This window comes from Scyliorhinus torazame, chromosome 1 (assembly GCF_047496885.1).
Source record: "Scyliorhinus torazame isolate Kashiwa2021f chromosome 1, sScyTor2.1, whole genome shotgun sequence".
NCBI lineage: Eukaryota > Metazoa > Chordata > Chondrichthyes > Carcharhiniformes > Scyliorhinidae > Scyliorhinus > Scyliorhinus torazame.
Genome location: NC_092707.1, coordinates 272,993,811 through 273,021,639, shown reverse-complemented (window position 1 = coordinate 273,021,639; position 27,829 = coordinate 272,993,811). Strand labels below are relative to the sequence as shown.

At 49.0% G+C, this 27,829-nt stretch overlaps 1 protein-coding gene across 6 annotated transcripts in view; it reads right to left on the bottom strand.

Annotated features, from left to right (window-relative positions):
- Window positions 1–27,829, bottom strand: part of plcb1 (phospholipase C beta 1) — a 1,179,298-nt gene that overhangs the window by 420,866 nt on the left and 730,603 nt on the right. For all 6 annotated transcript variants that reach the window (XM_072506091.1, XM_072506102.1, XM_072506120.1 and 3 more), the window contains 2 exons: window positions 27,570–27,623; window positions 24,119–24,194 (listed from right to left, as the gene is read on the bottom strand). In XM_072506091.1, the coding sequence (XP_072362192.1) occupies window positions 24,119–24,194; window positions 27,570–27,623 (130 nt within the window). The remainder of the gene's footprint in view (window positions 1–24,118; window positions 24,195–27,569; window positions 27,624–27,829) is intronic.

Below are 27,829 nucleotides of genomic sequence, written 5' to 3'. Positions count from 1 at the left end.
TTGCCGCCGCCGGCTGCGCGTTTCGGGTCGAGAAGATGGCCGCCGACAAGTTGGCCGCTCCCATGATTCGCACGAGGCTGATGACGCGTCAGAAGGGGGCGTGCCGGGTCGGTGCGCAGCCGCATTGCGAGACCAGTGGGCCTGAGAGCCTGATTTTCGGGCCGGCTGTTCTTTGTTCTTCTGGCCCCTGGATCTGGCCAGGCAGACCCTCGCAAAATGCCCCTTCTTCCCATAGTCGCTGCAGATTGGGGAGCGGGCTGGGCAGCATGGGCGTGGGTGCTGTCCCTGCCCGCAGATGTAGCACGGTGTGCCCCCATGATTAGCGGGTCACCGCGTGGCGCAGGCCTGTAATATGGCTGAGTCTGAGGAAGTCCGGGGGGGTCTCACAGAGTCCGCGGGGTACGTACCCAAGTTATGTCAGGCCACCTCCAGCGAGAGGCGAGCGTTAGCGTGTCCTGGAGGTCTTTTGCCCCGTTTTCGAGCAGGGGCTGCCGATGTAGATCGAGCGGATGCCGGACACGAAAGTGTCTCTGATGTGCAGGTTCATATGGACTTCCCCTGTGACATCCTGGTGGTCACAGTCCCTGGCAAGCGCGGTGAGTTTCTCAACGAATCCGTCTAGCGATTCCCCCGAGCGCTGCCGGCAGGTAGAGAGCAGATGCCTGGCGTGTACCTCGTTGATGGGTTTGACAAACCGCTTGCGGAGTAGCTCGACCGCCTCTTCATAAGTCGTCGCCTTTTCGAGCGCGGCGGAGATTCCGTGACTCATCCGGGCGTGGAGTAGGCGCAGCTTGCGTGACCCCAGGATGGGAGTCTCTGAGGAGTCCAGGTAAGCCTCGAAGCATCGGAGCCAGCATTTAAAAATTTCCTTTGCCTCCGGTGTCCGTGCTTCCAGGCTGAGCTTCTCTGGTTTTAGGCCTGCGTCCATCCTGATGTAGTTTAGTTTATTAAATTGTGGTACCCTCAATAACGACGCTTAGCGTGTAAACAGTAAAGAAGGCTTTAATAAACTAAGAACTAGACTAGTGCTGAGACGTGTGCTAACTGCTGCACTGCCCACCAGGCGGCCCCTTATATACGGCTCCCAGATGGGTGGAGCCGGAGGCGGAGTTCCCCAGGGTTCCAAGCTCGGTCTTAAAGAGGACATCACCTTACATGATGACAAGGGTACAGTGTTACAGTCACCGTTCATCACAATGACTGATCTGGTGTAATAATTCACAATTCCATTTTCCCGCCTTATCCCCATAAACCCTGGATTCTCTGACTGATTAAAAATCTGTCTATCTCAGCCTTGAGCATACTTAATGACCCAACATCTACAGCCCGCTGCAGTAAAGAACTTTACAGATTCACTACCGTCTGAGACTAAATTGGCAACCTCTTACTCGGAGAGTATGTCCTCTGGTTCTGGACTGTCCCGCGAGAGGAAACAACCTCTCAGCATCCAAATGCCAGAATTTATCAGTCGTTCATGGGGTGTGGGCACCATTGGTTTTGCCAATCAATGCCCATCCCTAATTGCTGTTGAGAAGCTAGTGCGGAAGCACTTTGTTGAACCACTGCAGTCCACCCGGTGTAGGTGTGCCCACAGTGCCGTTAGGAAACGAGTTCCAGGATTTTAACCTAGCAACGGTGAAGGAACAGGACTACAGTTCCAAGTCAGGATGGTGAATGACTGGTGAGAACTTGCGTCTGGTGCTGTTTCCACACATCTGCAGCCCCTGTTCTTGTGGGTGGTAATGCATGGAAAGTACTGTCAAAGAAGCCCTGAGGAATGTGTCTTGTAAATGGTACACGCTGCCGGCAAAGTGCACCAGTGGAGGGGGTAAATGGTTAAGATTAGTCATGCCCCTCCTCTACTTGTCACATACGGCAGAAGCCAGGGACGGTAGGCCATGACTGTACGTGAGGCAGGTACGGGGACCCAGAGGTAACAAGGGAGGAGACTCACTTCCTGCAGTTGTCCGAAGGTTCAATGTTCTTGAGGCTTGTGTGGCCCAGAGCAGGGCTGCACGAAAGATGAATAAACTGAAAACAGCACCATGGTACAGGGGTCCATTCAAGAGTAAAAAGGAATGCAGTTGTAGTCGGGGACAGTGTAGTTAGGGGGATAGAGCAGAGGGCATGAGTTCTGAAGGCTGTGTTACCTGCCTTGGGTGACCAATTGGGGATGAAAAGTGGACAAACACCCCAGTGGGTGGAGCCCCCTTAGATTGGAGACATGTCTGGAGGTAGCTACAGCAGTGAGGCTGCTGAACAATTATTTTTACTCTACCAGAGGGAATAAGAGTACAAGAAATCTTGCTACATTTGTGTGGGGCTTTGGGGAGACCATACTATGGGCGGCATGGTGGCACAGTGGTTAGCACTGCTGCCTCACAGCTCCAGGGCCCAGGTTCAATTCCGGCCTCGGGTGACTGTGTGGAGTTTTCACTTTCCGTGTGTGCGTGGGTTTCCTCCGGGTTTTCCTCCCACAGTCCAAACATGTGCAGGTTAGGTGGATTGGCCAGGCTAAATTGCCTCTTAGTGTCCAAAAGGTTAGGTGGGGTCACTGGGTTACGGGGATAGGGTGGAGGCATGGGGTGCTCTGTCCAAGGGCCGGTGCAGACCTGATGGGCTGAATGGCCTCCTTCTGCACTGTAAACTCTATGATTCAATGATTCATACCAATTTTGGTCTCCATATTTATGCAACAATATACTTTCATTGGAGGCAGTACAGCGAAGGTTGACGAGGTTGACCCCTGGGGTGAGAGGCTGAGTATGTTGGGTTTTACTCCCTGGAGTTGAGAAGAATGAGAGGTGATCTCGCTGAAACATTCAAAATTCTTAAGGGACTTGGCAGGCTAGATGCTGACACATTGGGCTGGATTCTCCGGTCGCCGAACTCGTGTTCGGCGATTGGCTGGGGAATCAAAGTTCCCGACCAAATCGGGGGCGGTGCTGCTTTCGCGATGCTCTGCCCCTCCAAAGCCGCGTACTCAGAGAGTATGCCGTGCGCCGTAGCGGCAGCCTCAGGTCGTTGCCTGAGGCCCCCCCGATACTCCACCCTCGACCGGCCAAGTTCCCAGCGGTGTCGGACACATGTGGTCTCATCCGTTGGGAACTCGGCGTAACGGCTGCTGACTCAGTCCAGTGCCGCCACTGTTGGGGGAGGGCCGATCCATGGGCGGGGAGGGGGGACTTTATTAGGGGCTGGGGGCACTGTAAGGGGATGGTCCGGGGCACGCGAGCCGGCCAAAGGGGGGGCCTCCTCCATGTAGCACGGCGCGGCTGCTGCAGGCCGCCACCATGCACATGCGTGGCAACAGACCCGGCAATTCTCCGGCTCATATCGGCAGCTGGAGTCGGGTGCTCTAAGCTGCCGGCATGCTAGCCACCAGCAAAACAGGGAATCGGTGGCCATTTTACGCCATCTTTTCTGGGGTATTGTTCTATTGTTGACCTAAGTCTGGAGCGACTTTGGAATAAGGATAAGCCTCCCCGATTCTGATCGTCAAATTATACAGCGATAACGGTTTTCCAAACTAGTTGATTCCTGATGATGGTAATCATGCTCCATCGGGAAGCCAATATCTGCCATCTCAGTTTGGCAGAAAAGATCCCGCGACACTCTTGCGAAGAAGTGCGATGGAGTTCTACCCGATGTCGTGTCCGACATTTATCCCTCAACTAAATCACTAATAACAGACTGTCGAGTCATCGTAAGAGCTTGCTGTGGGCGAATTAGCTGGCGCAGCTTGTACGTTACAACAGTGATTCCACTTCATGAGTACTTCTTTGGTTGAAAAGGTAGGGCAGCCCGAGGAAGTGAAAGGCGCTTTATGAATGGGCCGATAGCTCAGCTGCCAGCAGCAAGTTTGGCAGGAAGCCAACTCCCTGCACGCCAGCCTTCCCCGCAGCCATAATATGCTGAAGCCGGCCTCAGTTGCCTGACGGTGGGATTTCTGCACAGCACATGGCAGCACAGCTGAGGAATGGGTTGAGGTGGAATGTAAAACAAAATTGGCGTTTGCTCTGTGAGAGGTAACACATTGCGAGGCTTTGATCAGATGGGGCTTCCCAAACTGTGGGTCACAACCCTCTGTGGGGTCGCCAGACCAGAATTTGGGGTTGTGAGCTCAGACACAGCAATGGCAGTCGAGGCCCCACAGCTCAACTTATCAACTGTCCCCTCCCACCACCTCGCTCAATAGCTGCAACCTCCCCCCTCCCTTGCTCGACAACTCTCGTGACCTCCAAATCTTTATTCTGGGGTCCCATGAAACTGAGGCATTAAAATGGGGCCATGTGGGGGAAATCATTGGGAACCACTTTGGTAGAACCATTGCTTTGGACTGATGGAGCCAGTCACTTCTTCATTGAGCAACTCGGACTGGATAGAATTGAGGATTCTGCCATCCACTTGTGGGCAGGCGTAGAACAAGGCAGCTGCCCTGCACGGTGCCACGGAATTGTTTTCAGCACCATTGGCATTTCCAGAGGATAACCTGATGTATCTTATATCACTGTACATCACTGGCAATCACAGGTTGCAGCAATGTCCCCACAGTGTGATGTTGGCTGGTTTACTTGGAAACACGAGAAAAAGCCATGTCAGAGGGATGCAGAAAATCGCAGCATCTTTGGAGCAGAGAGATACTCCAACTCGGTGACAGCATGCACAAAGGAACCCATCGGCAGCTGTCTCTCAAGTCGACGTTTGACTTTGGCAAGCAACACGCTTGTGAGCAAATGATAGACAAAACACAGCAAAGCATGATGAACCCACGATATTAGAGGTCAGTTCTAACATCCATAGAGAACCATGAATCTGCAGCAAGTAAAGGAGAACTGCCAGTTAAGTCAGAAATAGATCCTAATGTTCCTCCAAGGAATTCTTCAGAGCAATACAGGAAAAAAAATACAGTATGTTCATACATAATGCCCAAGGAGAGAATAAATCACACATGCACACTCACAGTAAATATTTCGTTAAATGCTCATTCCTGCGAGACCGAAGAATTCTGCCAGTTGGTTCAAGTAACCTTGGTATTCCAAAATCCAATCTTAGAATCATCAAACAGCACAGAAGGAGGTCTTTCAACCCACTGTGCTTCAGCTGTCTGTTAGAAGAAGCTATTCAAAAAGGCCAATTACCCTGCCCTTGCCCCCTCCGACCCTGAAAATTTTTCATCTTCAAGCATTGGTCTAATTTCCTTTTTAATGTTATTATTCAACCTGTTTATATAACACACCATCACGACACGCTCCAGATCATTGCTGCTTGTAGGTGATGTGTTAAGTGAGTTGGTTCAACGTTGACTGCAACTGGATGCAGTGAAACTAAAAACAGGCTTCTGACACAGGAGATGATCCAACACTGTTTTATTGAACTTCCTGATTGCTGTACATAGTCTGCTGTGAGTTGACACTCTATCAATCTAACTGATAACCTCCTACTGGCTTAACCAGACTAACTCTCTACCTCATGGTGATGGTGCTCACTGGCTTGTGCACTCTAACTATCTCAGTAGCTGTGTCCTGTGAGAGAGAGAGAGAAACAGCGAGAGTCGTAATGCCCTGTGTGCTTTATAGTGGTGGTGTCCTGTCTGGTGATTGGTTGTTATGTGTCGTGTGTGTTCATTGGTTATCCTGTGTGTCAATCACTGCCTGTCTGCATCTTATTATATACATGAGTGGATATTATGACAGCAGGGATGCTGCCTTTTCTCAGGAATGGTTGTAAAACTCTTCAATCATCTTGGATCTCAATGTTTGCATCATGAGCTTCTCTCTGGAAAAGCAAGCGTTGATTTGCATACTTTAACTTGCTGGTGACGGTATTCCATCCGAACAGCGAGGGAGATGCAAACTCCTTCTGTTGGCAAAAGTTCACAACAATGTTTGCAGGAGCATAATGGGTGATATGCTTGCAGCCACAAACTCCTTTGCTCTTGAGGATGAAACATGTCTCAGAACACTGAGTTTGCCTCTCCAGCTAGGGCTGTGTGCCAATGTTCTACTTGACAGGTGCTGGCACATGGGGGAAAAAATGAGCATCTGGTATCTCCTTGGTTCAGCAGTCAACCACTCACTGATTGATATGAGCAGAATATCCTATTGGTTCTTGGCAGCACTGAGTGCTATAGCAGTTTAATGCAGTGGTCGTTTTAGTTTCCAGATGTTGACCAGCTGTTTCTTACCAGTCTGTCCCAGGACTCGGGTTGGATGCCTGGCAAGGCACCAGGTTTTTTAAACATAGTTCCTCTGTGAGTTCCAGATGGATGGCACAGTGACATTTAGTCACAATGCAGCAGGTGGCAGCAAGAATGGCAGCTTAGTGGTTGGTTACAGGCCTGGACTAATAATCTAGTGAGCATGAGTTCAAATCCCTCCACAGAAGTTTGATAAATTGAATTTGGTTGAAAATAAGTCTAGGATAAAGATCTGGGGTGGGATTCTCAATTTAGAAGCTGGGTCGGAGAATCGCCGAGGGCTGGCGTGAATCCAGCCCCTGCCGGTTGCCGAATTCTCCGGCACCGGATATTCGGCGGGGGTGGGAATCGCGCCACGCCGGTCGGCGGGCCCCCCCGGTGATTCTCCGGCCGGCGATGGGCCGAAGTCCCGCTGCTGTCATGCCAGTCCCGCCGGCGAGGATCAAACCACCTCTCTTACTGGCGGGACTAGGTGGCGCAGGCAGGCTCCGGGATCCTGGGGGGTGCATGGGGCGATCTGGCTCCGGAGGGTGCCCCCACGGTGGCCTGGCCCACGATCGGGGCCCATCGATCCGCGGGCGGGCCTGTGCCATGGGAGCACTCTTTTCCCTCTGCCTCGGCCACAGCCTCCGCGATGGCCGACGTGTAAGACACCCCCCACCTCTTGCGCATGTGCGGGGATTACGTCAGCAGCCGCTGATGCTCTCACACATGCGCGGACTTCCGCCGGCCAGCGAAGTCCTTTCGGCCCCGGCTGGCGTAGCGCCAAATGTCTTTCCCGCTGGCAGGCGGTGCGCCAACCACTCCGGCGCGGGCCTAGCCCCTCAAGGTGAGGGCTTAGCCCCTAAAGGTGCGGAGAAATACGCACCTTTGGGGCGGCCCGACGCCGGAGTGGTTCCCGCCACTGCATCCCGCCGGGAACCCCCGCCCCACCGGGTAGGGGAGAATCCCGGCCCAGGTGTTGACGCCGGGACTGAATCGGTGGACTTCTACGACAGCAAAATTGGCGCCGCTCCTGGATCAATTCATCAACTGTTAATGGGCTAGCGCTAGCGCCACGTGGAACACAATCGATTCTGATGAAAAATGGTGATGTATTTTCCGGGGTCGGGGTTGACACTCGAGAGGCTGACAAGGTGCAGCTGCATATAAGCACTCCACTTCCCACACACGCTCATCTCAGCAAACAAGATGGCAGCACAAAGAACGGCACCACGATTCACTAACACTGAACTCGAGAGCCTGCTGGATGCAGTAGAGGAGAGGCAGGCTGTACTCTGGGGTGGGAAGCAGGTTGCCACGCACCGCTGATTACCGGGCCTGGGCGCGGGTGGCATAGGTCGTGAGCACCGAGTGCAACATCGCCAGGAGCGGTCAGCAGAGCGGGAAAAAACTGCATGACCTCCTCAGGGTGGCCAGAGTGAGTAGGCAGCACTGTGCCCCTGGCAACACCTCCGTCCCACACACCCGTCATGCCACCCATTCCCCCTCCCCATCCCACCCGGAGGGCAACCGAACCCCCACCCTGCACCACCTGCCAGCATCTATACCGGTTACCCACACCCTGTGCTGCATGCGTCTGATTGCCTAACACTGCGTTTTCTGTGTTTTCTGGCCCTGGCACCAGTCCCTGCTGCCAGGAGTATTGCTGGCTGGCACGCTCCGTGGCCCTGGTCCGGTGCCTCCCTGCAGGGGAAACTGTGGCTTCTGTCCTTGGGTGGGCCATATGCTGTCCCGCCGGTGGGTGGTAGCCGGTTGGGGGGGGGGGGGCGGGGGGGAGTTTGTGGGGTGGAGGATGGGTTGTGGAATACGGGGATAATGGGGTGGGTGCACCTAGATGGCCAGTGCCACCCTGCACAACCATGGGCCATGGAGGGTGGTCCCTGGGATGCACAGCAAGATGGCTGCCTTGCAGGCCGTGGCAATGGCGCACCGTGCCTCGACACCCGATCCCATGGGGTAGTCACCCTGACTCCACAGCTCATCCCCTGGTCACCCCCCATCACTCCCCGCTACACCCCCCCCCCCACCCCAGGACTGGCAGAGGCCCCGCACAGCCAGCCGAGGCAGCGGCTGGGGCATGTCCGGCAGACCATGAACGTGCCTCTGCATGTCCTACCTCAATGCTCTCCCTCATCAGCCATGGGGCCTGTTTCCCGACTTGAGAAACCACAAGTGAAACACGCCGTCAGTAATTCCTCCCGGTGGAGGTGGAGCATCACGGAGGCCCTGGAGAATAGCGGGTCCGCCCGCCATTGATACGCGAACGCCGCCTACTGTCAGGAATAAGCGAATGATGTCAGGAATAAGCGAATGACTAGGGAAAGAGTAGGACCAGTCGAGGACAGGGATGGGAAGTTGTGTGTAGAGTCTGAAGAGATAGGCGAGATACTAAATGAATATTTTTCGTCAGTATTCACTCAGGAAAAAGATAATGTTGTGGAGGAGAATGCTGAGCTCCAGGTAAATAGATTAGATGGCATTGAGGTACGTAGGGAAGAGGTGTTGGCAATTCTGGACAGGCTGAAAATAGATAAGTCCCCGGGACCTGATGGGATTTATCCTAGGATTCTCTGGGAGGCCAGGGAAGAGATTGCTGGACCATTGGCTTTGATTTTTATGTCATCATTGGCTACAGGAATATTGCCAGAGGACTGGAGGATAGCAAATGTGGTCCCTTTGTTCAAAAAGGGGAGCAGAGACAACCCCAGCAACTATAGACCGGTGAGCCTCACGTCTGTAGTGGATAAAGTCTTGGAGGGGATTATAAGAGACAAGATTTATAATCATCTAGATAGGAATAATATGATCAGGGATAGTCAGCATGGCTTTGTGAAGGGTAGGTCATGCCTCACAAACCTTATCGAGTTCTTTGAGAAGGTGACTGAACAGGTAGACGAGGGTAGAGCAGTTGATGTGGTGTATATGGATTTCAGCAAAGCGTTTGATAAGGTTCCCCACGGTAGGCTATTGCAGAAAATATGGAGGCTGGGGATTGAGGGTGATTTAGAGATGTGGATCAGAAATTCGCTAGCTGAAAGAAGACAGAGGGTGGTGGTTGATGGGAAATGTTCAGAATGGAGTTCAGTCACAAGTGGAGTACCAAAAGGATCTGTTCTGGGGCCGTTGCTGTTTGTCATTTTTATCAATGACCTAGAGGAGGGCGCAGAAGGGTGGGTGAGTAAATTTGCAGACGATACTAAAGTCGGTGGTGTTGTCAATAGTGTGGAAGGAAGTAGCAGGTTACAGAGGGATATAGATAAGCTGCAGAGCTGGGCTGAGAGGTGGCAAATGGAGTTTAATGTAGAGAAGTGTGAGGTGATTCACTTTGGAAGGAATAACAGGAATGTGGAATATTTGGCTAATGGAAAAGTTCTTGAAAGTGTGGATGAGCAGAGGGATCTAGGTGTCCATGTACATAGATCCCTGAAAGTTGCCACCCAGGTTGATAGGGTGGTGAAGAAGGCCTATGGAGTGTTGGCCTTTATTGGTAGAGGGATTGAGTTCCGGAGTCAGGAGGTCATGTTGCAGCTGTACAGAACTCTGGTACGGCCGCATTTGGAGTATTGCGTACAGTTCTGGCCACCGCATTATAGGAAGGACGTGGAGGCTTTGGAGCGGGTGCAGAGGAGATTTACCAGGATATTGCCTGGTATGGAGGGAAAATCTTATGAGGAAAGGCTGATGGACTTGAGGTTGTTTTCGTTGGAGAGAAGAAGGTTAAGAGGAGACTTAATAGAGGCATACAAAATGATTAGGGGGTTGGATAGGGTGGACAGTGAGAGCCTTCTCCCGCGGATGGAAATGGCTGGCACGAGGGGACATAACTTTAAACTGAGGGGTAATAGATATAGGACAGAGGCCAGTGGTAGGTTCTTTATGCAAAGAGTAGTGAGGCCGTGGAATGCCCTACCTGCTACAGTAGTGAACTCGCCAACATTGAGGGCATTTAAAAGTTTATTGGATAAACATATGGATGATAATGGTATAGTGTAGGTTAGATGGCTTTTGTTTCGGTGCAACATCGTGGGCCGAAGGGCCTGTACTGCGCTGTATTGTTCTATGTTCTATGTTCTATGTATGTGCGGAGTAGATTGCATTGATGCCATTGTCGAGGCAGTGATGCCGGAAGAAAATAAAGGAACGTCTGTGCAATAAGTTTCAATGAAGGGATGGCATGGGGGCACAATGGTTAGCACTGCTGCCTCATAGCACCAAGTACCCCGGTTCCATTCTGACCTCGGGTGAGTGTGTGGAGTTTGCACGTTTTCCCCGTGTCTGGGTGGGTTTCCTCCGGTGCTCCTGTTTCTTCTCACCGTCCAAAGATGTACAGGTTAGGTGGATTGGCCATGCCAAAATTACCCCTTGGTGCCCAAAGGTTAGGTGGGGCTGCGGGGATAGGGAGGGAATTGGGTCCAGGTAGGGTCCTCTTTCGGCGGGTCAGTGCAGCCACGATGGGTCGAATGGCCTTCTTCACTGTAGCGATATGATATGAACTCTGGCCTATATGTGACTCCAGTCCCAAATTAATGCAGTTTTGCTCTGAAATGGTCAATTAGTTGTATCAAACTGCCAAAAAGGATAGGAAGAATGAAACAGAATGCACTACCTGACTGAGAGACAGATTTCAAGTCAGAACACAATAAAGTTGACAGTGCAAAGTCCTTCTCACTACCATCTGGGAACTGATGCCAAAGTTGGAATGGTGGCCTCAACACCTAGTCAACAACACCCTGACACAGATATACTCATAGAATCATAAAACACTCCGTCTGCCCAGTTATAGGCCGAGATTCTCCGAAATCCCGGCCAAATGTTGACGCCGGTGTCAAAACCGGCGGGAGCAAGGCCCGTGTGACGGGCCTCCAGGCCCAGGCATTCACCCCTTCCTCAGGGGTAGAATGGCACCAGAGTGTGGTGCGCTGCTCCGGCGCCGAAAGCCGGCCCACCACAGCCGGCCCGGGTCCGCGCATGCGCGCACCATGGCCGTCTCCGCGCCAGCCTCCGGGCAATATGGCGGAGCCCTACAGGGTTCGGCGCAGAGGAACATATGCCCCCCCGGAATGAGGGCTCCTCGGTTGCCACCGATCGTGGGCCTGGCCACTGTGGAGGCCCCACCCGGAGTCGACTCCCCCGCCCCCCCACCAGGACGGCAGCCAGAACGCTGAGGTCCCGCCGGGTTGGACGACACGCAAATGACGCCAGCGGGACTCGCGGGCACCCAGCCCATCGAGCGTGGAGAATCGCCGGGGCCCGCTTTCAACAGTCCCTGACTGGCGCCACGGCGACGCGGCCCGAAGTCGGAGCGGCGTGGCGGGATTCGCACGCCCCCCTGGCAATTCTCCGACCTGCCGCGGGATCGGAGAATCCCGGCCATGATGTTTACTATTGTCACATGTAGGCTTACATAAATACTGCAATTAATTTACTGTGAAAATCCCCTCATCGCCACACTTCGACCTGTTCGGGTACACTGAGAGAGAATTCAGAATGTCCAAATTAACTAACAGCATGTCTTTTGGGACTTGTGGGAGGAAATTGGAGCACCCGGAGGAAACCCACGCAGACACGGGGAGAACGTGCAGACTCCGCACAGACAGTGACCCAAGCCTGGAATCGAACTTGGGACTCTGGAACAGTGCTAACCACTGTGCTACTGCCGTTTCCCTGTAACCTCACCTTACCTTTTGTATACTAAGGGGCAATTTAGCATGGGTAATCCACCTAACCTGCACATCTTTGGACTGTGGAGGAAACCAGAGTACCCGGATGAAACCCACAGAGACACGGGAAGAACATACAGGCTCCACTCAGACAGTCACCCAAGTTTGGAATTGAATCCGTGTCCCTGGCTCTGTGAGGCAGCAGTGCTAACCATTGTGCCTGTAGGGGAATAACTATCACTTTCCCACAACAACACTCAAGAAGCTTGTCACAATCCAAAACAAAGCAGTCCACTTGATCAGTTTGTCATCCACCAGCCTAACCATTCAAGTCCTCCACCATTAGCATAGCTGACTGCAGTGTCTACCATAACAGAATGCCGAGACATCTGCGACCTCCACAAACGAGAAGGACAATGGCAACAGACCCATGGGAGCAACACCATCACAAAATTTTCCTCGAAGAGACGGCCTATCCCAGCCGCGATGTAGATCGCTTTTTCTTTAATATCACTGAATCAAAATCTTGACACTACTGACCCAAAAGCCTTGAGGGAGAACCCTCACCACAGGGAATGCAGCAGTTCAAAAAGTCTCACCATGATCTTACAGGCAACAAGAGAGACAAACATTTCCTGCACTGCCCATGTATTAGAACATAGAGTGCGGAAAGAGGCCATTCAGCCCATTGAGTCTGCACCAACCCACTTAAGCCCTTAAGGCAATTTAGCACGGCCAATCCACCTATTCTGCACGTCTTTGGACTGTGGGAGGAAACCGGAACACCTGGAGGAAACCCACGCAGACACGGGGAGAACGTGCAGACTCTGCACAGACAGTGACCTAGCGGGGAATCGAACCTGGGACCCTGGCGCTGTGAAGCCACAGTGCTATCCACTTGTGCTACCGTGCTGCCCTGTATTGACAGGACTTTCAAATGCAATAAAATGAATGTGATACATATTTATTCTTCATTAATGCTCTTGGGATCAAGCAATCAAGGAGAAACACAAAAGTTTATACTGCGTCTGTGTGTTAATTCATGCGCCACCTGTTCTAAGTTGGTCCCCACTCCAATAATTCCAACAAAATGACTACCTTTCTGTGCACAATTAGTGGGCGTGCAAGGCCTGACATTCAACAAGTTAAACTCAATGCTGCTTCAGTAGGTCTCATCAACTGCAGCAGCGCCCATGGATTCAACTCTCTCAAGCGCACCGAGCTAGATAATTGTTCAGAACCACATCTCTCAATGCACAACAACACATAAAATAAAATAGAATTGGACAGTGGGAAAAAAACATCGCTTCTTTGAATGATCCGATTTTTAAAACATCTCCACCACTGAATGTGGGTAAAGGCAATGTTTTGACCTTGTTTGTTAGCCAGTTTGTAGCTCAAAAACTAAAGAGCAGATTTTAAAAAAACCTGGATACATAGATAGGGTATGGCCCAAGAAGGAACGGATTCGTTTTTGGTGAAGGTGCAGATCCGGGTCCAGATCCGGGAATTTTTTTAATTCATCCATCAACATTGGGAGATAGGGCAAATTGGGCGAGATTCTCCACTCCCGGTTGGGAGAATCGCCTGGGCCGCCAAAATTTCCCGGGACGCCGGTCCAACGCCCTCCCACGATTCTCCCAAGCAGCGGGAATGGCCCCGTCGAGTTCCGCGGGCCGCAGGCCGGAGAATCGCCGGAGTCACCCAAAATTGCGATTCACCGGCACCCCCGCTATTCTCGGACCCGGATGGGCCGAGCGGCCAGGCCAAAATGGCGGGTTCCCCCCGGCGCCGTCCACACCTGGTCGCTGCCGTCGGGAACAGTGCGGGAACGCTGGGGGGGCGGAGAGGGGGATCGTGCACCGGATTGTACCTCAAATGTGGGATGACCCGCGATCGGTGCCCACCGATCGTCGGGCCGTCCTCTCTGAAGGAGGACCTCCTTCCTTCCGCAGCCCCGCAAGATCCGTCCGCCATCTTCTTGCGGGGCAGACTCGGATAGGACGGCAACCACGCTTGCGCGGGTGACGGCAGTTATGCGGCGCCGGCCGCGTCATGTACGCGGCACCGCCTTTACGCGGCGACAAGGCCTGGCGCGTGTAGATGATGCGGCCCCGATCCTAGCCCATTATCGGGCCCTGAATCGGTCGGGATAGGGGCCGTTTCGCGCCGTCGTGAACCTCGACGGCCTTCACGGCGGCGTGGGCACTTCGGCGCGGGAGTGGAGAATCCCGCCCATTGACTTTGTAACATCAAAGAATAAATGGACCTGGCACAGTTAAGATATGTTCCCTCAAAAGGAAAAGGTAGGGAAAACAAATCCAGAGCTCCCGGGATGAAAAAGGAGATAGAAATCAAGATAAGGAAGATGAAGGGCGGCATGGTGGCCCAGTGGTTAGCACTGCTGCCTCACAGCACCAGGACACAGGTACAATTCCAGCATGGGTAATTGTCTGTGTGGAGTTTGCACGTTCTCCCCATGTCTGCGTGGGTTTCTTCCGGGTGCTCTGGTTTCGTCCCACATTCCAAAGATGTGCAGGTTAGGTGGATTGGCCATAATAAATTGCCCCTTAGTGTCCCAAGGTTAGGTGGGGTTACGGGGATAGGGTAGGGGAGTGGCCGAGGTCGGGTGCTGTTTCAGAGGGTCTGCACTTTAGGGATTCTGTAAGAAGTGTGTTTATGACAGGCATCAGGTAAAAAATACAACAGTAAACCAGCCTGAAATACAGAAGGTTCAGAGGGGGAATGAAAAAGCAAATAACAGAAGTGAAGAGGGATGATGATAAAAGACTGAGGCAACATAAAGGGAATCCCAAAGCCTTCTACATGCCTTTATTTGTGAAAGGGTTGTAAAAGGAGCAGTTGGGCCAATTAGGGACTAAAAAGGGAATTTCCACATGGAGGCTAGGGCATGGCCAAGGTGTTATATGAATATTTTGCATCTGTTTTTACCAAGGAAGCCAGTGCTACTCAGGGCCATGGTGACAGAGGAGGAAACTCTGTCACTAGAAAGGTTCAAAATTGATAAAGAGGAGTACTGGATAAACTGTCAGTACTTAAAGTTGACAAGGCATCAGGAGTGGAGAGATACATCCAATGATATTGAAGGAAGTGGGAATGGAAATTGCAGGGTGCTGGCCATAATATTTTAGTCTTACAAACAAAGAACAAAGAAATGTACAGCACAGTAACAGGCCCTTCGGCCCTCCAAGCCCGTGCCGACCATGCTGCCCGACTAAACTACAATCTTCTACACTTCCTGGGTCCGTAAACTTTTTTCCCATCCTATTCATATATTTGTCAAGATGCCCCTTAAATGTCCCTATCGTCCCTGCTTCCACTACCTCCTCCGGTAGCGAGTTCCAGGCACCCACTACCCTCTGCGTAAAAAACTTGCCTCGTACATCTACTCTAAACCTTGCCCCTCTCACCTTAAACCTATGCCCCCTAGTAATTGACCCCTCTACCCTGGGGAAAAGCCTCTGACTATCCACTCTGTCTATGCCCCTCATAATTTTGTATACCTCTATCAGGTCTCCCCTCAACCTCCTTCGTTCCAGTGAGAACAAACCGAGTTTATTCAATCGCTCCTCATAGCTAATGCCCTCCATACCAGGCAACATTCTGGTAAATCTCTTCTGCACCCTCTCTCAAGCCTCCACATCCTTCTGGTAGTGTGGCGACCAGAATTAAACACTGTACTCCAAGTGTGGCCTAACTAAGGTTCTATACAGCTGCAACATGACTTGCCAATTCTTATACTCAATGCCCCGGCCAATGAAGGCAAGCATGCCGTATGCCTTCTTGACTACCTTCTCCACCTGTGTTGCCCCTTTCAGTGACCTGTGGACCTGTACTCCTAGATCTCTCTGACTTTCAATACTCTTGAGGGTTCTACCATTCACTGTATATTCCCTACCTGCATTAGACCTTCCAAAATGCATTACCTCACATTTGTCCGGATTAAACTCCATCTGCCATCTCTCCGCCCAAGTCTCCAGACAATCTAAATCCTGCTGTATCCTCCGACAGTCCTCATCGCTATCCGCAATTCCACCAACCTTTGTGTCGTCTGCAAACTTACTAATCAGACCAGTTACATTTTCCTCCAAATCATTTATATATACTACAAAGAGCAAAGGTCCCAGCACTGATCCCTGTGGAACACCACTGGTCACAGCCCTCCAATTAGAAAAGCATCCCTCCATTGCTACTCTCTGCCTTCTATGGCCTAGCCAGTTCTGTATCCACCTTGCCAGCTCACCCCTGATCCCGTGTGACTTCACCTTTTGTACTAGTCTACCATGAGGGACCTTGTCAAAGGCCTTACTGAAGTCCATATAGACAACATCTACTGCCCTACCTACATCAATCATCTTAGTGACCTCCTCGAAAAACTCTATCAAGTTAGTGAGACACGACCTCCCCTTCACAAAACCGTGCTGCCTCTCACTAATACGTCCATTTGCTTCCAAATGGGAGTAGATCCTGTCTCGAAGAATTCTCTCCAGTAATTTCCCTACCACTGAAGTAAGGCTCACCGGCCTGCAGTTCCCGGGATTATCCTTGCTACCCTTCTTAAACAGAGGAACAACATTGGCTATTCTCCAGTCCTCCGGGACATCCCCTGAAGACAGCGAGGATCCAAAGATTTCTGTCAAGGCCTCAGCAATTTCCTCTCCAGCCTCCTTCAGTATTCTGGGGTAGATCCCATCAGGCCCTGGGGACTTATCTACCTTAATATTTTTTAAGACACCCAACACCTCGTCTTTTTGGATCACAATGTGACCCAGGCTATCTACACCCCCTTCTCCAGACTCAACATCTACCTATTCCTTCTCTTTGGTGAATACTGATGCAAAGTATTCATTTAGTACCTCGCCCATTTCCTCTGGCTCCACACATAGATTCCCTTGCCTATCCTTCTCTGGACTCTGGGGAGGTGCCAGAGGTCTGGAGAATTGCCAGCCGTACGTTATTGTTCAAAAAGACTGTAAGCATAAGCCCAGGAATTACAAACCAGTCAGTTTAACTTTGGTGGTGGGGAAGCTTCCAGAAACAATTATTCAGGATGGAATTAATAATCACATGGAAAAATGTGGGCCAGCACAGATTTCTTAGAGAAAAATCCTATTTCACTAACTTGCTGGAGTTTTTTGAAGTGACAGAGAGGGTTGATGAGGGTAATGTTGTTGATGTGGTGCACATGGACTTTCAACGGCATTCAATACAGTGCCACACAATAGACATGTGAGCAGTTATAGCTCATGGACTAAAAGGTACAGCATCAACCTGGACATTTGTAAGTGTGAAGATTGGATATCTGGCCGTGTGGCATAGTTATGTGAGGCAAGTGTTGTTGGGTATGTTGCTGTGTGGGTGATGGTCAATGGCTATTTTTCAGGCTGGAGGAAGGTTTGTAGTGGGGTTCCCCAGGAGTCAGTATTGGGACTCTTGCTCTTAGAATCTTGAATACCTTCAGTGCAGAAGGAGGCTATTCGGCCCATCGAGTCTGCACCAACCCTCGGAGCACCCTAGCTAGTCCAATGCCTCCGCTCTTTCCCCGTAACCTCACCTACCCTTTGGGCAGTAAGGGATAATTTATCATGGCCAATCCACCTAACCTGCATATCTTTGGACTATGGGAGGAAACCGGAGCACCCGGAGAAAACCCACGCAGACACGGGGAGAACGTGCAGACTCCACACAATCGCCCAAGGTCGGAATCAAAACCTGGTCCCTGGCGCTGTGAGGCTGCAGTGCTAACCATTGCGCCACCGTGTTGTCCTGACATATATGAATGATTTTGATTGTGGTGTGCAGGGGACAATTTCCAAAGTTTGTGGATGATGCAAAACTTGGTAGAATTGTAAACTGTGAAAAAGACACAGTGGAACTTCAAAATAACACAGATAAGTTGGTAAAGTGGGAAGACAGGTGGCAGATGAAGTTCAATGCGGAGAAGTGTGAGGTGATGCATTCTGGTAGGAAGAATATGGAGAGGTAATATAAATTAAGGGGTAAAATTTTTAAAGGGGTGTAGGAGCAGAGGGAGCTGGGTATATATGTGCATAGTTCATTGATGGTGGCAGGACAGCTGGAGAGAATGGTTAATAAAGCATTTAGTATTCTGGGTTTCATTAATAGGGACAAAAGTACAAGAGCAAGGAGGTTATGTTGAACTTGAGATTGGAGAAGTTGGGACTGTTTTCCTTGGCTACGGGAAGGTAAGTGGGGGTTTGATTGAGATGTTTTAAATAATGACAGTGCTGGACAGAGTACATGGGGGTAATTGTTCCCTCTCGTAACAGGGCCAAGAACGAGAGGGCACAGATTCAAAGTGACATGGAAAAGAAGCAAATGTGATGTGAGAAAAAGCTTTTTCACACAGCAAGTGGTTTGAGTATGGAATGCACAGCCTGGAAGTGAGGTGTAAGCAGGTTCAATCGAGACATTCAAGGGGGCATTAGATGAGGATTTGAATAGAAACAATTTGGAGGGTGATGGAGAAAAGATAGGAGAATGGCACTAAGTCATAACACTAATTTGAAGAGCCATTGCAAACACAATAGGCCAAATGACCTCCTATTGAACCAGCACTGTTGCTTCAAAGCGCCAGGGTCCCAGGTTCGATTCCCAGCTTGGGTCACTGTCTGCGGGGTCTGCACGTTCTCCCTGTGTCTGCGTGGGTTCCTCCGAGTGCTCCAATTTCCTCCCACAAGTCCCGAATGATGTGCTGTTAGGTAATTTGGACATTCTGAATTCTCCCTCTGTGTACCTGAACAGGTGCCGGAATGTGGCGACTAGGGGATTTTCACAGTAACTTCATTGCAGTGTTTATGTCAGCCTACTTGTGACAATAAAGATTATATTATCCTAACTATTCTGTGATTCTGCAAATTTTTTAATTCAGAATGTTCTTGATTGTTTTAGAATGCTGCAGTGGTGGTATATGCCACACAAAATGTTTGCTGAGTTTTCAGAGCACGTTGTTGGATGTGGATTGATCTGAAGCCTCCCCGGTGAGATGGAAGTTCTGAATAAAATGATTTATTTTTTCAGCTTTATAGTTATAAGGCATCAATCAGGCAGGGGAAAGCCTCCAGGAAGAGCTGCATAATCATAATAACATTGGTTAACACAGCATGACAGGGGTATGTGCTCTTTGAGTGCCCTCTTCACTTGTTCACATTGTAGTTCTGAGATTCCCTCTAAATGCAAAGTAATAATTATTAAGGTATTTATACTTTTGTTTAGCAATTGAGTTTATCATGTTTGCAAAGATGGAAAGAAATGGAAATGTTATTTTGTCTTGAAACAATATTGTGGGTCTCCATGGCAACACCTCTACCAATCAGAGTCCACTTGCCAAACAATCAGCATCATCTTCTCATACAGCATAAAGTTGTTGTTTCCACTGACATTGATGTTCTTGCGAATGAGTACAAGATAAAAAGCTTTGGCAAAATGTCTCTTTGCTCAGCAACACTAAAAGAAATTGTAGTCTCTGTCATAATATACACCCGTATATCATGGTGCAGACACACACACTGATGGACACACAGCAAGACCAATCAACACACACAACACCGCAGCCAATCACCAATTAGAGCACACTCACTATATAGACAGAGGGCATCAGAGTTCCCGCTCATTCAGGATGCAACCTCTCAGTAGGACAGAGCTTACAGCTTACAGCATAGATCTTCACCATGAGCTGAGTGCATAGACTGGTTAGGACAGGCATAGGTCTTTAGTTTAATCTAACATCGTGTTAACCCATAGTGAAAGTATGTTCAACAGTTTCTAACTTAATAAAATAGTGTTGTACTATTTTACGTTTTGGTGGCCTGTATGTGTTCCACGGATCCAGAGCACCCAACACATCATGGTACCAGTAGTTGAGGGATGTTAGAACTTCTTAGACCTACCTGCAAGTGATCTGCCTTCCACCAGCATACAGCCATCATGCAAAATGGACAGCGTCCGCATGCCGCCGCCGCTCCGCATCACCGGTAACATAGGGGCCAATTGGAAGATATTCAAACAACGCTTCCAGCTCTACCTTGAAGCCACAGACCGGGAAGCTGCCTCAGACACCAGGAAGATCGCTCTCTTCCTATCCACGGCCGGGGAACATGCCATCCACATTTTCAATTCTCTCACCTTTGCTGATGGTGAAGATAAATCAAAATTCAAGACGGTCCTCCTTAAGCTTGACAGTCACTGCGACATCGAGGTGAATGAAAGTTTCGAGCGCTATGTATTCCAACATCGTTTGCAGGGTAAGGATGAACCTTTCCAGTCCTTTCTCACCCACCTCCGCATCCTTGCGCAGTCCTGTAATTACGGGCCCACCTCCGAGTCCATGATATGCGACCAGATCGTTTTCAGTGTTCAGTCGGACTCCCTATGCCAGCAGCTCCTCAAGGAAAAGCAGCTCACCCTAGCGACTGCCATCGAGACCTGCGTGCTACATGAACACGCCACTAGTCGGTATTACCACATCCAAGCGGATGAAACGGTGCGGCAAGGTCCCCACGAGGCAGAATGGGTCCAAGCAATCGAGCAACTCCAGGGCCACAGCCTGGATGATGTGCGGTGGTGCAGCGAACGTACTGACGCTACAACGTGCGGCAACTGTGGCTCCGCCCACTTAAAGCGGCAATGTCCTGCCAAATCCCGACGATGCCTGCGATGTGGCAAACTTGGCCACTATGCTGCTTTATGCAGATCAGCTCAGCCTGCCAACTCTCGTCGCTCCAGCCAGCCCCGCAGTAATGTCTGTGTCATTCAACCCACGGTCACCGAGCCCGATTCGGACCTGCTACCCGATATTGACACCGAGGACCCGAAGGCGCCATTTCAAGTCGGTATCATTACAAAAAAACAGGGTGTCCCTGAAACAAAGAATCCAGCCTCTATCGGTATACAGCATCGATCCGGATGATGATTGGTGTGCCACCCTTATGGTCAATCAGAATTTGTCGCCCACCTCAGAGACTAGATTTATGAACTTTTCGAATTTATGGACTCTCTGAATTGTTTCGTTGCTTTGTTTGATCATTTCCCTGGTTTGTATATAGTGTTGATCTTGTTACTCTTGTTGCATACTGCTTCTCTGCACCAGGCACCTTCCCATGTAAATAGCTTAGTTCTCATGTACGTAGTCCTGTAAATATGTCTTTGCACCCCACACGTAGTTAGGAACATTCTCACCACACATTATTTATTGCAACGCACATACATTTTTTTAATAAAAGGGGGATGTCATAATATACACCAGTATATCATGGTGCAGACACACACACTGATGGACACACAGCAAGACCAATCAACACACACAACACCGCATGGTCTTCACAGATCTTCACCATGTGCTGAGTGCTGAGTATTATCCTAACTATTCTGTGATTCTGCAAATTTTTTGTTCAGAATGTTGTTGATTGTTTTAGAATGCTGCTGTGGTGGTATATGCCACACAAAATGTTTGCTGAGTTTTCAGAGCACGTTGTTGGATGTGGATTGATCTGAAGCCTCCCCAGTGAGATGGAAGTTCTGAATAAAATTATTTATTTTTTCAGCTTTATAGTTCTAAGGCATCAATCAGGCAGGGGAACGCCTCCAGGAAGAGCTGCATAATCATAATAACATTGGTTAACACAGCATGACAGGGGTATGTGCTCTTTGAGTGCCCTCTTCACTTGTTCACATTGTAGTTCTGAGATTCCCTCTAAATGCAAAGTAATAATTATTAAGGTATTTATACTTTTGTTTAGCAATTGAGTTTATCATGTTTGCAAAGATATATTAACGATCTAGATGACGGGACTGGGGGCATTCTGGCTAAGTTTGCCGATGATACAAAGATAGGTGGAGGGGCAGGTAGTATGGAGGAGGTGGGGAGGCTGCAGAAAGATTTAGACAGTTTAGGAGAGTGGTCCAAGAAATGGCTGATGAAATTCAACGTGGGCAAGTGTGAGGTCTTGCACTTTGGAAAAAAGAATAGAGGCATGGACTATTTTCTAAACGGTGACAAAATTCATAATGCTGAAGTGCAAAGGGACTTGGGAGTCCTAGTCCAGGATTCTCTAAAGGTAAACTTGCAGGTTGAGTCCGTAATTAAGAAAGCAAATGCAATGTTGTCATTCATCTCAAGAGGCTTGGAATATAAAAGCAGGGATGTACTTCTGAAGCTTTATAAAGCATTAGTTAGGCCCCATTTAGAATACTGTGAGCAATTTTGGGCCCCACACCTCAGGAAGGACATGCTGGCACTGGAGCGGGTCCAGTGGAGATTCACACGGATGATCCCAGGAATGGTAGGCCTAACATACGATGAACGTCTGAGGATCCTGGGATTATATTCATTGGAGTTTAGGAGGTTGAGGGGAGATCTAATAGAAACTTACAAGATAATGAATGGCTTAGATAGGGTGGATGTAGGGAAGTTGTTTCCATTAGCAGGGGAGACTAGGACCCGGGGGCACAGCCTTAGAATAAAAGGGAGTCACTTTAGAACAGAGATGAGGAGAAATTTCTTCAGCCAGAGAGTGGTGGGTCTGTGGAATTCATTGCCACAGAGGGCGGTGGAGGCTGGGACGTTGAGTGTCTTTAAGACAGAAGTTGATAAATTCTTGATTTCTCGAGGAATTAAGGGCTATGGAGAGAGCGGGTAAATGGAGTTGAAATCAGCCATGGTTGAATGGTGGAGTGGACTCGATGGGCCGAATGGCCTTACTTCCGCTCCTATGTCTTATGGTCTTATGATCTTATGGAAAGAAATGGAAATGTTATTTTGACTTAGAACAATATTGTAGGTCTCCATGGCAACACCTCTACCAATCAGAGTCCACTTGCCAAACAATCAGCATCATCTTCTCATACAGCATAAAGTTGTTGTTTCCACTGACATTGATGTTCTTGCGAATGAGTGCAAGATAAAAAGCTTTGGCAAAATGTCTCTTTGCTCAGCAATACTAAAAAAAATTGTAGTCTATGTCATAATATACACCAGTATATCATGGTGCAGACACACACACTGATGGACACACAGCAAGACCAATCAACACACACAACACCGCAGCCAATCACCAATTAGAGCACACTCACTATATAGACAGAGGGCACCAGAGTTCCCGCTCATTCGAGATGCAACCTCTCAGAAGGACAGAGCTTACAGCTTACAGCACAGATCTTCACCATGTGCTGAGTGCATAGACTGGTTAGGACAGGTATAGGTCTTAAGTTTAATCTAACATCGTGTTAACCCACAGTGAAAGTATGTTCAACAGTTTCTAACTTAATAAAATAGTGTTGTACTATTTTAAGTGTATGTGGCCTGCATGTGTTCCACGGATCCAGAGCACCCAACACATCAGGCTATACTTCAGATTCGGCAACGCTAAAACATTTTGTAGTGTATACTTCAGATTTCTTCATTTAAGTGGAATTCAATTTCAAATGAATGCTGAATAATATCTAAAAAAAGAGTTAATTTATAATGTCTGCCTGGTGAGGTAATTTGTCTGTAGCTCTATTGACACGGAAGAAAATGTATTGCTCAGCGACGGCTTGCTATTGCAGAGAAGGTGCTGAATTTACCCAGGCCCCCTTATGGTAGGAACGGATGCTGGTAAAATAGCAAGAAGTTTCCAAGCAGTGGGCTGTGAGACAAATCAACTGACCACTTCACAATGGTGGTCAGCCGATTTGCCTAACGATGGCCCCAATTCTGGCCCATTGTAACAGGGGACCACAGGCATTTTTCCAAAGGGCCCACCCCCGTCATAGCGGGAGCTGCCAGCTTCATAGTAATGATCTACCCGCGGTGGCCCACGAGGGCCATCAGAGCCAGAGATTCAATGGCACAAGGAGGAGGCCATCACCAAGAAAGGCAGGCCAGCAACATTAGGAGCCCGCCAAACATACTTCATTGGATAGCAAGCTGGCAGGCAGCCAATTAGGAGGTGCCTGTTGTAAAATGGCTGTGCCAATCCTGCTGTCAGTAAATGTGGGGGATCCACTTTTCAACCCGACATTGGGGTCCCAAAGCTCGTCGTAAAATTCAGCCCAAGACTCAAGATTAAAAAGAAGTTTCCACTGATAAGAGGCAACAGAAAAATCTTTAATTAAAAAAAAGATACAATGAAGATTTTAATCAATTCCCTATAGTGACTAGCTGGAACAAATATATAGGTCTCCAGATGCATTCAACATTTAGCTCAAAATGAGACTGATGGCTAAAGGTGCTTACCCTGCCCGAAGGAAGACCACAGGAGTCTAACGCAGTTTCTACACGCTTTCGGTCAGCAGAAAACATCCGGAAAATGCTGCATAGAAAATAAAAGAAAGGAATAAACAAGATTGGTTTAAATTTAGACATGTTACTAATGCATTTCATAGCAGGGAGGTGGTGAAGTAGTGCTTTTGTCGCTGCAAGAGTAATCCAGATCCAGAGGAATCCTTGGGAACAGAGGTACGAATCCCGCCATGGCAGATGTTGACATTTGAATTCAATAAAAAAAGTCTGGAAAAGTCTGACGGTGCCCATGAAGCCATTGTCGATTGTTGTAAAAACCCACGTGGTTCACTAATGTCTCTTCAGGGAAGGAAATCTGCTATCCTTACCTGGTCTGACCTACATGTGAATCCAGACTCACAGCAATAATCTTGACTCTTAAAATGCCCTCTGAAGTGGCCCTCGCAAGCCAATCAGTTCAAGGGCAATTAATACTGGCCCAGCCAACCATGCCCACATCCCATTACTGAATAAATTAAAGAACAAAGCATGAGAAAATGCCTTGTGACTCATCTCATATCCAATCTATTGTTCGTCAAATCCACCTAACTTACTTATTCCACAGAATAAATATTGTATTCATAAATATTCACCAAAGGCTATAAAACAAAACTCTTGCCTGTTCAATTCACCATTGCTGTTCAACTCTGATCTGCTACTATATGGCTAGTTGTTTGTGTGCAAATGCATAGATTTTGAATTTTAATGACAGAATGCAAAGATGAGGTTGCCAAGAAATAGTTTCAAAATGGGAGAACATTTGAGGCATGGATATCTACAATTGCTTACTTTTACGTTGACAACTTCAGTTGGCTGACAAATAGCAACCAACTATTGCCCAGGACTCAGCAAAATGAAATAGAATGTACACCACTCTCTAGAACCTTCTAGCATATAGCTACACAATAACAGACATGTGGGGTTGGATTCTCCGTTTCAGCGGCTAAGTGCCGGTTCAAACGGAGAATCCGCGGGTGTTTTACGATGCCAAAATCGGTGCTGAACCCTCACCGATTCAGGACCAGTGAGGGGCTAGCAGCGGCGCTGGGTGCAACTCCCCGTTCTCGCGCCTAAAACGGCCGGAAAATGGCCTGGTCCAAGGCCGCGCATGCGCATGGCGATGACCTGCAGCGGTCGTGCCGTCCAACATGGTGCCGGCTGTGCGCGGACCCAACTTGCCATCTGCGACACCACAGGCAGCACCCTGGTCACTCCCTGGTCACCTCCCAATTCCCCCAGCCCTCGAAGAAGCCCCCCCCCCCCCCCCCCGGCCAGCAGCACAGATCCTGGCCAAGTATGGCGGTGCTGGACACTGTCCGCAGCCGCCATGCTGGGTTCCCGACCGCTGAGACCACACGTCAACCGCGTTCAGGAACTCGACCCATCAGGGGTGGAACATGCGGGAGGGCCTTCCGATGATGCGCCAATGCCACTGCAATGGTGTGCGGCGCGCAACTCGGCTGTGCCACTTCCGTGGCCGCAGAGCATAGCTGACCGGCGTCCGCTCCGATTTGGGCATCGGAGCCCATTCTCCATCCGATCCGGGCAACGGAGAATCCGCCCATGATCTTAGGAATTAGGAGCAGGCTCTTCATGTCTGCTCTGCCATTCAAGAAAATCATGACCGATCTAATTTTAACCTTTGCTCCACATTCCCACCTTCCCCCTTGATAACCTATCACCCTGTTGCCTATCAAAAATCTATCAACTCTGCCTTAAAGATATTCAACGACTCTGCCACAACTGTCTTTAGAAGAAGAGAATTCCAAACTACACAAACCTCTGAGGGGAAAAAAAGTTATTTATTGGAGGATGGCCTAAATATATATTATCCGCCTCCCAAGGCTTGGGAACTTTTGTTTCTAAGTAACGTTAAAAAAAGATGGAAATGAAATAATATCTGGAGGACACAATTTTTTAACCAGAAAATTGGTTATTTTGCTTACATTTATGCTTATCATATTATCACTTGTTTAACATGCTACAAATTTTCTGAATGCAATATTGTTTCCCCATCAAATTTATTTCCATCTCTGTTGTAGGTGCACGTTTTTGTCAGGATGTGATCCCCTATTCTCCAGTATCTTGTCCAAACAGCAATTTATTTTCCTTTATTGTTCGTGGGATTCAGGCTTCACTGGCAAATCCAGCATTTGTTGCCCATCACTGGTTACCTCCGCCTTTGAATGGAATGCCTTGCTAGGCCACGTCAGAGGGCAGCATTGCTGTGGGTCTGGTGTCCCATTGTCGGGCCGACCAGGTAAGGATGGCAGATTTCCTTAGTGAACCAGATGAGTTCAATGATAATTTCTTGATAACAGTGACTAGCTTTATACTGCAGATTTATTAACTGAATTTGAATACCACCAGCTGCCATGGTGGGATTTGAAGCTATGCCCTCAGAGTAACACTGGGCCTCTGCATTGCTAGTCCAGTGACGTTGTCACAATGCCACTATCTCCCCCAATTCCTCATGCATAGGCCTAGTCAGTGAATGCCAGGAGGCTAATCCACCAAACTAGTTGCTCAAAGAAACCTGGCCCTATCTCTGCCTGAAGTTCATACCCAACAGGAATCTTTGAATGACAACTGGAAGCAGGAACACCAGCAAAGTTCTTGCTTTCCCAGCCCTGAGATTGTGAGGCTGAGTGTGATGCTCTCACCCAGTTCCCCTGGTTGAGATAGTCTGATTCAGCACAAACCAGCAACTTCACATTGAAATACAGAAAAAAAATTACAGCACAGAAGGAGGCCATTCAGCTCAACAAGTGGTCCAGCCAGAAAAGGGCTATCACACCCAATCCTACCATCCAGATCTTGACTAATAGCCCTGTTGGCTACAGTACCTCAAGTGCATATCCAAATGTTTTTGTTTCAATTGTGATGAGGGTTTCTGTGTCCAACAACTTTTCAGGCTGAGAGTCCCAAATCTCCATTTAATCTGTGTGAAAAATGTACTTCTCAGATTCCCCTCTAATTCTTCTACCAATTACTTTCATTCTCTGCCCCTGCTTATTGACCTCTCTGCTAACGGAAATTGGCCCATCCTATCTAAGTCTCTCATAATTTTGTGCACCACAATTAAAATCTCCCCACAGCCTCCTCTGCACCACGGAAAACAATCCCACCCATCCAAACTTTCCGACAACTTTCCATTCCAAGTGACATCCTCATGAGTCTCCTCCTATCCTCTCGAGTGTGATCATGTCTTTCCTGCCATGTGACCAGAACTACATGCAGTAGTCTGGTGCGCTCCGGATCTTATGGCCCCCTCTGGTCCAGATTCACACTTAACAACTGAGCCATTGGCAGAAACCATGGAATATTTTTCAGGCCTCTGCCACAACAATGTAGATGGAGGTAATTTGATCATGAAACAGTCAGATGATAATGTGGGAGCACATACTTTTTCACGGGAATCCGGGCATCCTGGTTTGTCTGAAGTTTGAGCTTGGTGTACCTATAAAACAGGACAATATTTAATCAATAGGATGGACACATTTCTTGCTGACATTTCATGCCAAACATTTCTTTGAAACATATATTTAAAAAATCCAAACAAAACCTAGTGCAGTTCCAAAAATAACATGGAATGAATTAATGTTGCATTTGCCACTTCTTCCAGTTTTCTGTGCAAATAATAAAGCGTGCAATGATTTATAAAAA